Genomic DNA, 18,651 nt, shown 5'->3' on the forward strand with positions numbered 1-18,651 from the left:
AAAGTTCAAACTTGGACCATGGAAAATGGTTTTAAATTTTCCCAATCAAAAACTCAGTGTGTCCACTTTTGTCAATTACGGAAACAACATTGTGACCCTGAGCTTTTTCTAAATGGTACAAAAATACCCGTTGTTGAAGAAGCAAAATTTCTTGGTGTTATTTTTGATAAAAAGCTTTCTTTTGGCCCTTAATTTTATTTCAGAATATAATGAAGAAAAGTTTATCATCTTTTCCGACTCACTTTCTGTATTACAATCAATATACAACCGTAATACAGAAAATCCTCTCATTCAAAACATTCTTCTCAGGGTTCATGAACTATCTTTTAAAAATTCCATCATATTCTGTTGGATTCCTAGTCATGTTTGTATTTATGGAAATGAAGATGCTGATACTGCAGCAAAGAAATCACTTTCATTAAATCAATCTAAATTGAAATTACCATATACTGATTTTAGGTCAAATATCAACAAATACATTTTAACTAAATGGCAGTCCTCATAGAACAATGCTTCGTTCAATATACTTCGTGAAATTAAACCTACTTTAGGTGAATGGCACCAAGGAAATAGATCTGTTCGCAGGGAGGAAGTTGTTCTGCTGACATTAAATAACCGAAGATTTCCTTGCTGGGAGCTAAATCAAACAATACAGAATACATAAAACAACTGTTTATTGATCTGATATGTCCATTTCATAAACTTTATAAACTGTAACTAAACATCATAATAAGTAATAACGGACAGATTGGGTGTGTACAGCTAATTCCAATAACTTTTTCGTAACATTATGTTAAGTAATAATGCAAGTGTTTATTCTGTGCAAGTGTTTTTTCTGTACAGTTCGTTATATTAAATTCAGTCGATGTCAAAAAAAAATCATGACATATTGTTTAGGTATACAAAGATCTACCTTCAAATAAACAACGTTATTTAATCATGTTCATACGCCTTTAGAGTGGAATAATACCATGATTGCAGATCATCCTTATGTATAAAATCCCTACATTTAGCAACAGTTTTATTAAATTCGTTTCATTTACAGTACATAGATTGATTGTACGAATTATATAAAGTCATTTAATATTGGCTATCCCAGTATTCCTTTAGACTGAAATTGCACCAACGTTAGGCAATATACTAATCTGAAGTTCAGCTCTAATGCCTCTTGAAATGTTTGGCAATTTCTTTCATAATACAGTACATTGATAGAATTTCTAACACATGCGTTGCTAATGATATTTAAAAAAAAAAAAAAAACAAAAAAAAAAAAAACTCAACAATAACAAATGATTAATGAATAATGCATAATGCTGTGATATCATTTAATGTATTTTACGGCCCAATTTTAAAAAGTCACAAAAATACACATAAATGTCTAGAATGTTTACTGATCGAATTTCGTGATAAGATATGAAAAACTTGACAAAAACAAAATAACTTCTTTATCCTACCATATCTTGGACATATGTTTCAATTCAGGTTTGATATTTGACCAGAGAACAGTGACAATCCAACATCATATGTACAACTCTATATCCTTGTAAATAATATTTGCTCGTTGAATAAAAACCAAACATGTATTTTTTATTTCTGTTGTTTTTAAAACATGGATATAGATCGTATAATGAATAAGATAATATCTTTATACAATTTGATTTGTTGAATGTTTCGTATGATCTTAACAACATACTTGATTTAGTGTCTGAATTTCATAAATGTACTACAGGTGTTATGAAAGATATTGCCAACGTTATTGAGGAACCGTAAAAAGTTCCGATTAGTCAATAAGGCAAAATTAAATTACTGACAGTATAAAAATGTCTGATTTAGGTGATCAATTACGTGTTATAATGAATTTGTATTTAATCTGCGCAAATGAATGAATATTACTCATCTACCATCTATCAGCCAGTTTCATGCAAATGCATTAGTGCATTAAACAATAATGCCATTGTTGAAACATAGTCACAAATTAAACAAAGAGGTATATTTGAAAATAAAACAGTTGTTCTGGAAATGTAATGCAAGAAAATGTGAACATAAAAAATAACAAAATAAACATGTTGACAAGCTTCTCAATAGAAATGTACTGAAAATAAAGAAACACTGAATGAATGAGAAACATCAAACGTTCAAGGTACATGTATATAAATATGTCATGTATCTGTCCCAGCTGGATGTTTCAAATATGACCACCTATCTCTAATGTCAAATTTCACTTGGAACTTTTACACTTTATATGTGTATAAAATCGTTCTAAAGAGGAAAGTCATGATCGTGTTGAAACAACTGGTCTTTATTTAAAGTGGAATTATGCGCATTTTTTTTCAAGTAAAACTCCAGCTGAAATATATATGAGCATTACGGCCGTAAAAAGTCGCCCCGACTTCATCTCAGTGTTGTTATATTTTCTGGTCCTTCGGGATCATTGATTTCAACTCATTTGGATTTGAAGATTGAATACTGCTTAAGCCGGTGCTAGGGGGCGTGGGCAGTGTTGCTTTTTCCATTACTGCCCATGAACAGACTCAATCAAACCGAGAATGCAATTTTCACTGTTTGCCTTGTTCTCGGTGCTTCCGAGGGATCTACTTTCCAGATTTTATTAAAAGAGTAGAGAAATATAGCTTTTAACCCAATATACCAAACTCTTCCTGCTAGCGGTACGACATAATAACTTTCCAAATATGACTTTTCTTATTTTCAGTGGTCCACTGTTTTAAGAAAAGAAAAGTTGTATGCAAGAGTTGTCTCCCTTTTACTGCAGAAATCTCTACCAACAATAACAACAACATAAGAGATATCACAGCGAAGGAAGGAACTATTATTTTATTAGTCCGATTTCTTTGTTTCAAAACATCAGCTTCAAATACTTATGCAACATTTTCGTTAATGTAACACTTTTAAATGTACAGCAACTGAAACTTGCGTTTATACAACAGTCACCAAAACACTAAGATGCGCATAATGCCACTTTAACTTTCCGCTTAGATTTTATTTCCGTAAAGAAAGGAACATCATGAACTTCAAAGATTAACATCAAAGCGACTCGTTCAGTATGTAAACATTTTCGATTAATTGAAATTAGTTTTTGATTCATCGAAAATATTTATGTATTTGCTTCTATTAAACTTTGCCAAAGCATTAAAACAGTTAGGTATTTTCCTGACAAAAATACTAGGAATATCCACTGTTTGTTATATGGTGTTTTGAACTGACAAAAAGAATGAAATATATATACATTGTACTAAAACAATTTAACAATAACATGAAAATAAGCACTAATGCACGTCTATTAAAATCGGCGGTTTGAATTTTGTGCTCTAGTCAGTCAGAGAGGAGAGAGTGTAATGAGCAAGTAAAGTGATAAACTACTAAACTACTAAAGCATAGAAATGTTTTCCACATAGAAAAGTATATTGGTCATTTACAAGCTACAAACGTCTCCCGCGGGTAATTTTGATAACGGGATTTGTTTAAAATGAATCTAATGTCTTATTCTAAACATATAAATACATATTTTCTTATTCAATTGTCATGATCTGGTAATCGTGGTGTCGAATATTTTACCAGCCTAAAAATCTTTTTTCAAAGCAAACACAAGAAACGTAGCACCAAACAGTGCAGTCGTAGTTGTAGTAGATACTGTGACGGCCTTCGATTCTGTAAAATAATATCATACATAATAATTAATGCTTGTTAACAATTTTCTAAATAAAAGGTATCGAAAATTTAACATCATTTTGACTTTGCATTTTGTCATAGTGTTTGCCGATACAGATCGGGTTCCAAATTTAGCACTTTCGAACGTTTGAGTTCATGACCTAAATCAAACACCCATTTAAATCAGAAAGCTATTGCATTTAACGAAATATTTTTGTAAGATAACGTTACTGTTACCCTTGAAGTATTGAAATAAGTAAAGATAATGCAGCCAATCTTTAAGAAATCTACACAGGTTGGAGAAAAATGATTGTTTTAACTGCTCCTTTTTATATACCTAAAGGCAAATAGAAATGTTATATTAACCTGCTGTGCATTTATTCACTGCTTCTTTGAAACCAGAATCACATTTGCATTTTGTATTTGGCACATCACAGGCAGAGTTGGTGATAGAACTGCATTCGTTTCCAGACTTGGAACATGTTGTTCCCGAGACAGCTATTGTAAAACAAAATATGAATTTATTTTCAGGTAAATAAAAAGAAACGTGTCCTATAAATAAAAGTATGACAAGTTACCTTTGGTGTATTTTGTCGGCACAATGGCTATCGGCAATGGTTTAAATACGCACCTAATACGATATAAGCTTGCCATTATTGTTTAAATTGATTCCGATAAAACCCGTCTTAAGAAATATGTACCATTTCTACTAGCAATATCTAAAATAAATGTCAGCTAAATGTATCTAAACTTAAAAGACTTTGTTGCATAGAAGCACTTTATAAACAATCAAAAGGCATTAATCATAAACAATCAAAAGGCATTAATCATAGGTAACTTGTGTCCATTGCGTAGAAGATTTTTTGCAAGCATTCTCTGATAATTTATTCTAAAGAGAAAAAGAAATTATGTTTAAGGTCAGCTTGTTTCATCTAATTTCTTTTGAGATTATATTAATAACTTTTGATGAACACTACTTTTGATGAATACTGGATAACGATGTAAGCATATATCACGTCAAGCTAAATCTGAAAAACAATCTCACTGATGAAATGTACAAAACAATAATATTCATATAAGTGTGATTTTAAAATTTAAAGATTCCAAACGTAAACGATATTTTATTAAATTCAAATTCCACTGAATAACATCCTTTACTTCAACTAAGTCATATTAATTTATTCAAAAGTATCATACAGATTTCTAAAGCTCTTAATGGGCGGCAGCAGAACTAATAAGACTTTGAAGGAAAACAATTATACAGGCCAACTTGTAAGTTTCAAAGAAGATGTCGAATTTTTAAACTTGTTCCATCAAATTTCTAAATAACTTTTCAGTCATAACATGCTTTACAAAATAATGTTTTTTTTTATAACTATCCATTTAGTTCTCCATAACGATGTATGGTATCAATATGATCAAGAAAACTTGAAACATAAATTCAGGGAAAATACTCGTTCTTTTTTACATATATCATATTGATAGTTTCATTGCAAAAATCATCTGCTTAATTAAACGTGTTTTATATACACCATAAAATTACACTTACTTTTTGCACATATATTATCCGACTCCCCATAACCTGTAGAACATGTACATTTTAATGTTGTACACGCTGAATTGGTAACAGTTGCACAATTGCCATCTGTTGTACATGCTGCACCGAGTACTGTAAAATTCATGACACACATGTAAGGTTTTGATTAAGCTGGTTCAATCTTCACCAGATTCCTTAGATATTTGTACTTTGTATAAATTTGACAGTATGTTTTGTATAAATTGAAAAATGAACTGAATTCTCAAGAAATTGAATACAAGACATTCCATATACAAACCTTTAGTGCAAGCATCCACGGTGTCTTTAAAACCGGCATTGCATTTACACTTGTTTGAAGAACATGCAGCGTTCCCTATCTGACTGCATTCGTTTCCATCCGTAGTGCATGTCGTAAGTGACACGGCTGATTGGAAACAGATGACAAAGTTATTATGTTTTTGTCGTAAGCACATACTTATACGCACACACAAAAGCATAATGTCTGGAAAAAGAATCTAAATGTTTATATATATAAATATCCCTAGGAGCATATGTTTACTAACTGTATAACCTGTGACAAATAGTTATATACATAAATAAAAAATTTTCAGGCTATTAGAATATATGGGTTAAATTCTAAACATTGTACTGAAATATATCAAACTTCCTTTTTCCGTAACGTAACTATAATTTATACTGTACATTACTTTCCAGCATTATAAATCAAATAAGTTATTTTCAAGAGAAGACAGAGGAAGAAAATTAAAATAATTTTACTTGCCTTTTACACACATATTCATCTTTTCTTTATACAGTGGTGAGCATGAACATGTTGTGCTACAGTTAGAGTTAGGGACTAGGGTTGAGCAATCGGGGGCTACCGTGCAAGTTGCACCTAAAACTGAAGTAAGAAATAAAGAAATACGCATAATGAAACGTTGTAATTATACTCAAGTAATGAATCTACACAGTCGTGCTTAAATGTTTAAATATGACAATAAGGATTTATTTGAGTAAAGGGTTGTTGCAATTATTCTATTTCTATAGTGTAAGCTTTCAGATTACATTTATTTTTAACAAATCATATATCAGTGTTGAGAGCTAAATGATACATATATGGACAATAGAAATCTGGAAATAAAAATAAGAATGCAAATTTAAGTTAGTATTTAAACTAATTTATCTACTCGAACTCATATGCAGATTGTACGAATCATAATCGGTTACAGACAAGTAGATACACAATCTTAATGAAATGGTTGAACAAACCTTTGGTACATGTGTTAGTGGTTTCATTGAACCCATCATTACACTTGCACTTAGAAGAGACACAAGATGAGTTGGCTATACTATTACATTGACTTCCGCCAACAGTACACGCAGTCTGTGAGACAGACGCTTGAAACAAGATAATCATTATATTAATGTGATAATAAATAATAAAACAACTAGTATTAGTAGTGATAAACATTTTGCTTCGTAACCCGCAGCGACTTATCACTGTGTGATGATATTAACTAACAAGTTCAAAAAGCTTAATAGTTAATGTCAGCTTCTGTTATTTAAACAAAGTTATGTATGTTTAACATATTGTCATGACTCATTCCACATTATTTTTTCGGCTGAATTTCATAAAGTAAGTTTCTGCCGAAATAATGTCTATGAAAGTGTTTCAAATACAACAGATCTAAAATATTCACCACAATATAACTGTAAATGTGTGTTTTGTGATTAGAATTATGATGACAACCAAACTGTGTCGCAAGAGCAGTTAAACAATAAAATAGATATTTAAAGCGACTAACCCACACATTGTGAATTGTAATTTTTAAAATAATTCATCACCGAAAGGCATAATTCCGCCACTGTTTTACATATTTATTTATTTATATATATCTATAGTTTATAGTTTCCGGAATTACGGGAACATTCGAATATTTGCAGTTTTTCTCATGAACTTTTATAAACCGTTACAACGCTTTATTTTGTAAACATTGATAAATATAGAACGAGATGCGACAGAAATTTTAGAAGCTATCATCATGTGGGCAGCAAACCAGAAGTGCGCATGTGGTTTGATGGGTCAATTTATATACTTGTCTACCGATGAGGGAAGTCAATACAATTTACTTTGCCTTATTTAGATAAGACCCACTTATCGTACAGAATAACACTACCTAAATAACGGACCGTTCCATTATTAAAAGTACACAAACATCACTCACCTCAAAACCGAGCTATAGGTAGCGCACAGTATCATGGCATTTAGAAGTGAAAACAAAACATTAATATATAATTAAATAGAGAAAAGTGGAAACTTCACAGGTCGCCCAACACGACAAAAACGAAAATGTTGCAGGCTCGGTTTGATTGAACCTGTTCATAGACGGTAGTGGAAATGCATTTAGTCAATACACTAAGTTTACCATTTAGTCAGTGATTCCCCGTTGGCCGAGCAGTTACGATATTTGTATTATAATATCTTTTCGTCGGGAGTTCGATCCCCAGTTTTACATTACATTCTTTGTGTAAGTATTTCTCTGGTTTCTAATTTATTGTTTTGTTTCTTATTTCCGTATAAAATTGGTAGTATCTATAAATCAATCAATCCTAAAATTATGGCCGGGCAATGCTTTTAATTAAAGTGAAGTGTAAGATTGTTAAAAAACTTATAAAACTTACCCATACAGGTTTTAAAATATCACAGGAAAGCTTAAAAGCATTAGATCATATTAAAGGTGGAGTGTATTTAGACATAAGTACGCGTCAGTTGTGACATATTATTTTAGTGAACATGTTAGAACTAGATTTACTTACTCGTTTTGTCTTCATTGAATTGTTATGAAGAAAAAATAAAGACAAATAAATAACGCATCTGGGAATCGAACTCACGACAAAAAAGTATAATACGAATACTGTAACCGCACTAGGCCAACGGAAAATCACTGACTGCATCGTAAACGTACTAAGTGTACTGACTTCATTTTATGTTTAATATTGTTTTTTTTTTATTTATTTCAAAACGTCACAACAGTGTGCGATATCTATATGTGTGTCACTCTATTGATTATCACGTGATGTTTGCTGACGAGAATTCTGTTTTTTATAAAGCGGGAAACCCTTATCAGAAATGTAGACGAATGTTTTATCTTAAATGTATTAGAAAAACAACGATTTTCAACAGAATTTGATGAAAAATACATTGTAAGTAGATCGAATATGCAGCATGTAGGTAAATATAGTTCATGTTTGATTTTTTAAAATCGCTTTAAACTTACTCTTCCTTCAAAAGTCTTCTTTTAAGGTTCATATGATTCAACCGTGTTCAAAGTAACTTTTGTTACAATTATACTATTAGAAACATCTTTAAGCAAATATGATAAATATTCAATCAACAAATGTGAATTTAATTTGAAAAGAACAATTATTACGGAAATGATCTTTTTCTCATACCTCGTTATAATCGATATAACTTACTTTACATATTTCTGATAACTTCAAGCATTTGATTGTTGTTTACTCATTTCATATTATTTGTGTACGTTTCTTGAAATCACATAAACATTATTATTTATTTTTATTATTTCTAAAAAAGTTCAACTCATCAAATTAATGAATGAAAATAATATACACGGTTTAATTGTCACAGTGTCAATGAACAGTTATGAAATGTAGCAACAATATACTCTTTTTAGCTTTTGCAAGTGACGTTAAATCACAAGTCTTTGTTTCTGGTCATTATCATCTATAAGCAGAAGGTCCTTCAGAAGCATAGAAATCAAGCAAAATAATAATAGATTCGATCTGATTGATTTTTATTCATGAGTGGTAACAAATTTTAAAATCCTTCACTTCCGGTAGCAACGACTGTAGCGAAACACTTTCATACACAACATTGATCTTTCTTCTTTTGTTGCACTGTCTTGGCTTTCTTGCATATATCTGAATAGATCAACATCCAGTACATACTGACAGAAGTTACAATCTTTATTAATCTTTTGATATCACCATACCCAGAGATACACATGCATCAACAGTAAGTATACGCTGAATATTGAAATCCTAGTGTTCGTGTTCAAGAATTTATGTCCTGATGATTTCATCTTTTTCAGTGAGTATCAAAAATGATCGTTTTAAGCTTCTCGTTTTCAAATAACATACATCGTTTACGGTGAAATACATTGAAATTCCTTTGAACTATAGCTGCTTCAAAGAATAAACGAAACCGTGTATCATTTGACCTAATAGAGATTAGGGATCATTATGTCTACCGAAAGATCTTGTAAATATCTAATTAGGCAAACCATAATTATACACAAAAACCTTCTTTTTTAAAAATTTAAATGTCCAGTAAAGTACTGTTCGGGTCACTGGTGCACATCTTCTACGCATCTTCATCTTCTACGCAAACGCCCTTTTCGAAATGTTCAGCAAGATTGTCTAATCACGTGTATTAAGAAACAAAAATTGTATGCATGCAGGCTTTACAAAATTTGAATGTCCTGAAGAACACCGCAACTGTATGGAAACATTTGTTCACAGATGACCATTCGAAGATCACACTGTTTGCGCAAACTCTTCAACAAATACCTTCATTATATCACCTATCAATATCAAACAGTATTAAAATTATATATTATATAGCATAAAAGTAAATACCTTGCGCTGCATAAAAATGACCTGAAAGTCCAACGGCCACTAACAACTTCAGCACCATGCCAAAAGACACTTCCATTTCCTGAAAATAACAAATCAAAAATACGTTCTTTGATTTATGCTTATTCACATGAATAGTGAGCTAAATCAAAACATACATTTCTAAGCGAAGTTTGGTAAAAGAGCAGAACAGAACATATAATTTATTTCACTTGTATATTGTACATCATCTATCATTTAAGAATATATCTTATTTTTTAACAGTTCATATATGTCATATGCAATCTATGTTGGTGTACAAACGTAGTTAGTTAAATTGGCATTTCATTTCGGTTTCTTTGTGCCCTTTCATATTTTCTATTGTTTCCGCACATATTCACATTGTTCTTTGAAAAGAGAAAACTCTGCCACTATTTTCCTGCGGAATCTATCAGTTTTAACTATCCTATGCACACTTTTGAATTGGATTCGTCCACCATCACCTGCCTGTGTCTTTTCAGTATCATCCAGTAATAATGCAAAATTGAAGATGAACAACTTAAATTGTGACTTCTTCCCCGTCCGAATTTCATCACATTTATCATGTACCCTATAGCGGGTTAATTCTGCAGGCAAAAAAAAACTGCGGTTTTGTCCTAAAATGGGCCTAGTTTATTTCTGCGTTTTTATTTCCGCGACCTTCGAGAAAAGCAGGAATTAATTTTTGCGGTTTGCATAAACCGGAAGTTAATTCTGCTCATGGGAAATAGCTAGCGCTTTTTCTACGTCATAATTTACGACTCAAATTCATATCGTTATCGCAAAATGTTTATTATCCCAAATTAATATAACGTTTGTAAAACTTTTCATAAGCCTAGCGTGATATACACTTGTAAAGATTACACGCCCGAAACGGTAACCATTCATTCGTGGACAATGGATTGATACAATAACAAAAACAATCAACCACAATTGATACGGTGTCAATAACTTGTCAGCAGACGAAAAACCCGTGAGATAAAAATAACAGGCCATTATATTAAGTGAAATATCAAAGTTTATTTCTGCGTCAGAAAATTCTGCTTATAGTTTAAATGTGCGGAATTTATTTCTGCGTGACAACCTCGACCCGCAGAATAAACAGAAATAAATACTCGCAGAATTAACCCGCCATACGGTACTAGATCAACAGAAATACCTGTTTTCTCCATCCAGCGTGATTTATACATGCGTCTGTCTATTTCAATTTGTCATTTACTTGAGTCCACATTTAATTTTGTTTTCATAATGGCCAATTTTCGCTTTTAATATCTCAAATTTACTAATTTACTGTCTATACCCTAAAATGTCTATATTTGACAGTCCATCTTTCTTTTCCAGAGATGGACTCAGTTTGACTGTATCCATGTCAAATGTCGAATGGGTCGATTTTATGTCCTTGGTTTAGAATCACTTTTTGTTACTTGATCAATATCTCGGTTTAATAATGTATTCATCATTTTTAAACAAACCAGAATTTTCTTGGCTCAAAATGTTACTTACAAAGATGCCTTCCAGTGAATCTAAAAATCTGCTCGCCTTGTAGCAGTTTTCATTTCTGATGCTGTCATCACAAGGTTTTTGCTTCTTTTTCCTTTTTTTTCTAACCATATATGTTTATGTTAAATATCTAAATATTTTCATTTACTGTCATCATCTAGTACATGTACTTTTATTATGTTTTATAATTGAATTATCCCCTTTCAACTATCTTTTACAAACACATCAAATATGCCCTATTCCACTAATCACATGACTTACTAAAGAGATCATTTGCTTATTAGACCTAGTCCCAACTTAACCTTTGTTTCCTTACCTCGAACAACCTGACAAATAAAGTCATATTGGCTGTACCAGTTAATCAAATTCATACCGTGTCCTCTATTGGTAAAAATACATATAATATACAATTAAGTTTTTATATATTAGCAAGAATTTAAAAAAGAATGACACAAAATTTTACCAAAACTGAAATTCACGACACAGAAATGACCTCGTTCATAACAAAATGAATAAGCTTTTAGGATATCCGCGTTTGAAATTCTGTTTGGCAATAGTTTGCAATAACTCTTTCTTTTACTGAAACAAAATGCTGGCTGGGCGTCGCTACCATTCCAGAAGCGATCTTGGTAGCGCAGTGTATCAGTGTATCTATAGTATACAAAAGGCAGACTACTCTGTAGCATTCAGGCCATTGATAGCCCAGATGGAAAATGTAATTCTGTTAAGGGTGGATATTTTGAGGGACTAGTGTATGCAACAAGCTTAAAGAGATTTCTCTATATTTTATATGGGCATTGTCATTTTTTTCTGAATTCCTCTTATACCTAAACAGTTATTTGTTTTAAATAAATGGCAGACATTGTAGTGAGCTAAATCTACAAATGTAAACCCCGCTCAGATTTAAAGTCTCATTTGTCAGAAAAAAGAACAGAAAAAACAACTGAAAACATTATTGCTTTTGTTTTGAAGCATTATTGTACGTTTCGTAAGTTTTGATAGCTTTCATACATATTGATTAGAGTTTCCTAAATATGTTTTTCTGTTGGCATTTCATCGGGAAGTGCTCTGCCATTTATTTAAAACAAAGGACAAACTATCAAAAAGTCAACAGTTAACTACACATATCCAACAATAGTGTGGCTTATGTGTTTACACGCTCTCCAGCAAAATCGATTTTGCCTTTAAAACATATTTTATTGACAGCAAATCAGATACGTTTGAACTTGCACGCATTATCCGGATACCAAATCTGTTTTGGGGATAGTTCCAGACACATTTAAAGGTTGTTAATGGGTTTCCTACGAAAATTTCGAAGTATGAGATATAAGACTATGACTAATATTAAGCCTCTATGAATGAATTAAAACGGAGCGGTCAGAATTCTGAATTTTCAAATATAGGTATCTTTAAAAGCGCTGGCTACAGTTTTTCCGGACGGGTCGATATTTACCACAACACCGTGCCAATTTGGTTGTGTTTCTAATCGATGTAGCTCATTGGAGAGTTGAAGCGGTCTTCTGCGCATGTCCGGAAGTGATTATCTAATGTCGCGTACGGCAAAAATTCGCAAATTATTCTATGTTCGCATGCATTTAATGTAAAATATGTATAATATACTGACTAAAGGTTAGGGGAAGTATCACCATGGTTACAAAATATATACATTGAAAGTACTTTTAGTTCAAACTGCTTCAATCCGACACTGGAGTCTGTAATTTATACCATCGCTCCAACTCTGCATTGAGTCACAGCTGTTTCTAATCCCGTACCGTACCCATACCGTACATCCGTATTCGTAAACTATAGGTTTTGTTCGGAGAAAGGTGGAAATTTTCATCGTTCTATGACATCAAAATGCTTCAGAAACACCTTAAATCCGCTTATTAAGGAATCTGCCGTTTGATAATTTGATCATCTCAAAGGTATTTGCTGAAACACTGAAAGAGTATTTCGTACAAACCTGCGTTGTATAAATGCCCGCCACACCCCACCTCGTTGTAATTTGATTGAAGCGAAATCTAATAAGGTGACCTATCAATTTTCTTTTTGTTTTAGATTAGGTAGACATAACCAAAGGTATGTGCAGAGTTTGATTAAATTCTATTATGTGAAACTCGAAAAAATAGCAGAAGTACCAACTTAAGATTGACAAAAATGTGCAAAATTAGCCCTTGGGTCTGCTGAACAAGTATTCCTTTCTCTACAAAATCATTTTCTTTTGATTTCTCTGAGCATGATTCAAATAGATATGTTGTTTTCCGTTATAAAAATGCTTAGATATCAAATTTATGCTGATTATTGTACTTTACTGAAATATATTTTAGGATTATAGAAATTTTGAAAAATGTTAAAAATAGCACCATATCTAGGGGCAAATTAAATCGAAACAAAGCTGGTGACCTAGTAATTTTATTTCATTTTTCAATACATCATAACATGATCTTTTAATACAAAACATTTCATCAAAATCAATTATTGAGAAAAAAATTACGAAACTGTAGCGAGCGTCCTTAATTATTTCTTGACAAGGAAAAAAAAGGTGGGGGTGGGGGTGGGTCTTCACGACAGACATTTTGTAGATTAACATCTTACATTTTGTTTGAAATGTTTAAGTGCAACTCTGAACGTCAGTTTCGTAACATCATTCCTTATTGCTTTTTAGTCTTTCAAGTACCAGAAACACATGCTTTGCAGCAGATAAGAGGCGAGTAACAAAGAATTCCAGGGTTACAAGATACGAAATGCGGTGAAACTGCGTTCCAGACAAAACATATAATACCTATTTTATAAAAAAAAAAAGAACATGAACGGTGAGAAAAACATCAATGTGTTTCTTTCTATTATATCATTATATAACCTTCTATAGAGATTTTAATTCGCGTTGTAACCTGATTGTGTATCATATTTTTATCGCTTTTTTACCTGTATTGAATATTTTCATTTAATAAAATCCAATGTGTTCTATATGGAAACTTAAGCAGATGATGAAAAAATGAGATAATGCCTCTTACGTTAAAATAATTGTACTTCAGTCTGTGTTAGAAAGTATTTTACTTCGAACGGTTTATTGAATAAAAGCCGGTTTGTTGCCGCTTAGTGCATGACGTTCGAAATGTCAACGTGAACGCACAGTACAAAACCGTATTGAGGGAAAAATTGCTCCCAAACGACATAACAAGAATACAGATCTAACACATTTCGCTTCAAATCATTCAGGCAATACATCAAAAATGATACAGTCGACGCAAACGACATTTTAGGATGGAAAGATGGATCCGAAGAAGAGTGGCTGAAGTTTGGCTCCTTGCGAAAAGTTAAGATGCATGCGCTCATTGTTCAGATCAGCAGCTTCTGTCAGATCTTTTCAAGGACACGCACTTTGCACAGGGTTCAATTTTGTACATACAAAAAGAGTGTAGATTTGTAAACGGAAATGACAAAGTCATCAAACATTGAAAAGTACAAGACTTCTTCTTAGTTGATGGGTGTAGCGGCATGATTCAGTTCAGACAAAAATAAAAACCTGCTTGACAAAAAAGATCAAAATCTGAAATATGATGTTATATTATATATTCAGTCGAAATGTACAATCTTTGTACGTCTCTTATACTTTATTATGCAAATTAAATATTTAGTGTTCGTGTCGAAATGAATACATGTATTTGAATATAAAAGTTTTTGTTAAAAACAATCCTCGTTTCCATTGTATCAATTGAAGAATTTGAGCACACTTTTTAACACGTTACATAATAAGTTTTGCTGTAATTTCTAAGAATAGTCCACAATAATACATGGGAAGTTTAGTCATTAGCTATACTTATTCTATATTTTCACCAATCTTTGCATATATATATATATATATATATATATATAAAGTATCAGAGTTTGAAATCCTCTCAATCGTTTCAAATTCTTTTGTCGTGAATCCTTTTCACATAGACTGTTTCAGTCGTAAGATTTTTTTTTTCAGAATATAAAAATGACTGATTATTGCTGAAACGTAAACATAGCATCAATATTGAACTTATCTAAAAATAAAATAAAATAAAGTGTGTTAACAACCCATTAAGACAGCAAATGTTTGGTTAAAATGATTTAAAGTTTGGTCTGTAAGACTTTCTTAAAACCTCCATTCCATTGCCGTGTTGTTTCACTTACAAAAATTCTAACCTCATTCACGAATACATTTGTGACAGGATCACAAAATGAAGAAAGAACGCACCAATTAGTTTAAATTGTTGCATTGTTTAAAAGTTTTAACTTTTAACCGTTCAGTTTCTCGTCTCTAATGCTGTCTTTATTTGCTAAAAGCAACAATGATGTTTCGGTAGTAATATAAGATATTTACTGGTCTTATTTCTTTTGCAATGAAATGGAAAGCCTTGCACTGGATTGTTGATGAACATTTTTGTATTTGATTACGCATTAACAGGTTTTAGAAAAAGGCTAAAATTATTACTCAGACAGTTGTGTTGATTTAAAAAATTTAAAATGAACTGCTACTGACCTTTACTGTAAATTAAATAGAAAATTATAAGAATTATCGAAAAAAGCTCTTACCATGTTTTCTGTTGTGTGTTAATGTCCGAGATTCCGCAATAGCGACAGTGTTTTTGAAAATATATAGGGGGCTGATATCTTATCAGTCACGTGATGTGTCCGCTCGCTAGCAACGGTTTGTGTTTATCATTACGGCGCATGCATTGATCTGCACATTTTGTCGGGACCTTGAAGTTGTAAAGTGCAATACAGCATATTTGAAGTGTGCCTCATTTATTCGTCTTAATTTTACGCCTATTGTGAACCTCAGTATAAGGAGTAAATGTTTATATGCACGTTCTTGCAATACGTTTTCGCAATGCAGAATATTATTTAACACTGATTTTAGAAGTATAATAACGGATTCCGCAAACAAAATTTTGCCTCTAAAGGTAAATTTCTTGAAGAAAATATACATCCCCGAAAACCTTATACTCTACAAAATGTCGAAATAATGTTTTCAAGTAAGTGGATTCTACGTAAAATAAAAAATAGCCTGAATTAGAGGTGTTCAACCATAAGAGATGACTTGATTAGAACTGACTTACAATCACTAGTGTCATAGAAAGTAAAGCGGTACAATTGAGACACATATAAGAATTAAAAAAAAATGATAGTGGTAGATTTCTCGAAAGAACAGAACACAGACAGAGCCATGCGCGCAACAAATATAAACTGTTGAGGAAAGATATGGCAGACGGTGTGCTTCAAAAATCTAACAACAAATTCATTTAAATTATACATGCAAGATGCAAAAATGGGAATGTGTTTGGGAAAGGGGTGGAGTGAGAGGGAGGATGACCACATAGCAGATAAAGCCTCGCTCCAAAAGCGCACTCTCTCTAGAATATTTTCAACATGTTCGTTTCCATCACGTTTGGCATAGATTTGATATATGATTCTGATAAAAATGATGAAGTGGGTGAAAGAGTTTAAAAATGTTAGATAGTTTGATAAAATGCAAGAAGATTGTAAATTGTCTGCATTATTTCAAAAGCGTTGCAACGGTTTACTTCCTCCTGCAAAATATTTTTGATTATTTATTATATTATCTTGTAAACATCTTATGTCAATTTTGTACCACTAGTAACTTTCAGAGTACTCACTTTTAAATTACTTTTCGCCCAAAATGTGTGGGTAAGTCCCTTTTAAGTCCAAAATGAGGCTTCTAAATCAGAGATATAAGCTTTGTTATGTTGCCATTCTTTTAGATAAATGTTAGATAAAAAAATATCATTATATTGTTTGATATCTACTGGCTGACGAATGATACAAATATCACATTTAACTGATTCCTTTAATAAGTAAAGAATGTCTTTGCCTACAATCATCTATCCTCACAGAATGATTGCTTTGGTCGGTAGATGCAAACATTTGAAATGGAGGTTAGTAGAACAAAGGTAAATGTCAATGGAAACGGTTTCTGTTAAAAAATAATGAACGTTTCCACCTACAGTGATCAATTTATTTGTTGGTGGCCAATAGGTAACTCCTTTTGTTTTGCCAGTCAATAGATCAAAGGGTCAAGGTCACATTGACCTTGAGAATAAAAACCCAATTTACGTAATACTTCAGGAGCATTTGTGCTTTATAATTTCGTATAATTATTGCCATTGGTCAACTGATGACCCCTATAGGCTATGGTTTTAAGGGTCAATAGATCGAAGGTTAAGATTACGGTGACCTTGAAATTGAAAGCAGTTTCCGTGCAATATCTAAAACACTATTGGGCTTTCAAATTTCATAGAATGATTGCCTGTGGTCAGAACATTACACCTATTGCTTTCGGGCCATTAACAAAGGGGTTGTATCTTAGTAACGGTCTCGGATCACTTACTGGAGAAATATTAAGCCCATGGCTGTCAATATTGCAAGGTTTGTGCCAGTAGTCAGTAGATGACCCTGGTTTTTTTAGGTCATTTTTTTCAGATGTCAAGGTCACTTCATACAAATTAATACTAGTTGCCCCCCCCCCCCACCCACCCCCCCCCCACCCACGATAGACCATTATTGAGGCATATTTTAGTGCGGTGCATCTATAGGTTAAGACCTATTTTCCTGTTATAAGAGATGCACTCATCATATCTATAAAGACATACACCACAAATATATCTGTATAGCTAAATAAAGTAAGTAAGTAAATATTATAATAGTGACATGTGTTAAACGTTTCACAAATCTTATTATAAATAATCAATTTCACACAACATCCGGCCGAATGGACCTATAAGTCACCTTGTATACAAATATTAAAATTATTTTATCACATGTTTATTAAACAATGCAGTTGGAGCCTCTACATTTTGTTACCAGAACAAATTCGATAGAATATTTCTCAATCGGAATATGAGCCGCCCACGAAAAAAAACCCTCCCCAATTTTAACCCAGATAGGAGGAAGTGTGTTTTCGTAGCAAATACATGACACATTGAAACACTGTACAAAGTTAGGAGTGCTAAAATATATACCAAATTTGCACATGTTTTAATCACTATGTTTTAATCTAACCTTTGTATGTATGTAAGAAATATACACGTGTTTGAAAACTATAATTCTTACTTTAATATTTTTAAAACTTGTTTTATTTCTATAAAATGTATATGGTTAATCAAAGGGCGGTCTGCGTAGAACTGCCTATTCTTCAGAAGTCCCAGTGTAAATAGTCACAGTCTAACTTTTCATCACAGTTTTGTATATGCACAAGTTGAGAAAAATTTTCTCCGCTATACGCT

The 18,651-nt window shown here is 32.2% G+C and overlaps 1 protein-coding gene across 1 annotated transcript; it reads right to left on the reverse strand.

The window, feature by feature from the left end:
* Nucleotides 1-657: 657 nt before the first annotated feature.
* LOC123537002 (prion-like-(Q/N-rich) domain-bearing protein 25) lies at nt 658-16,005 on the reverse strand. Its single transcript, XM_053528265.1, has 8 exons — nt 15,941-16,005; nt 9,863-9,941; nt 6,473-6,601; nt 5,985-6,104; nt 5,502-5,627; nt 5,216-5,335; nt 4,033-4,164; nt 658-3,666 (listed from the first exon to the last, which is right to left on the reverse strand). Exons 1-8 carry the CDS (start codon nt 15,941-15,943, stop codon nt 3,578-3,580), a joined length of 798 nt encoding a protein of 265 aa, XP_053384240.1. The 5' UTR covers nt 15,944-16,005; the 3' UTR covers nt 658-3,577.
* Nucleotides 16,006-18,651: the final 2,646 nt, after the last annotated feature.

Source organism: Mercenaria mercenaria, chromosome 17 (genome assembly GCF_021730395.1).
Source record: "Mercenaria mercenaria strain notata chromosome 17, MADL_Memer_1, whole genome shotgun sequence".
NCBI classification, from domain to species: domain Eukaryota; kingdom Metazoa; phylum Mollusca; class Bivalvia; order Venerida; family Veneridae; genus Mercenaria; species Mercenaria mercenaria.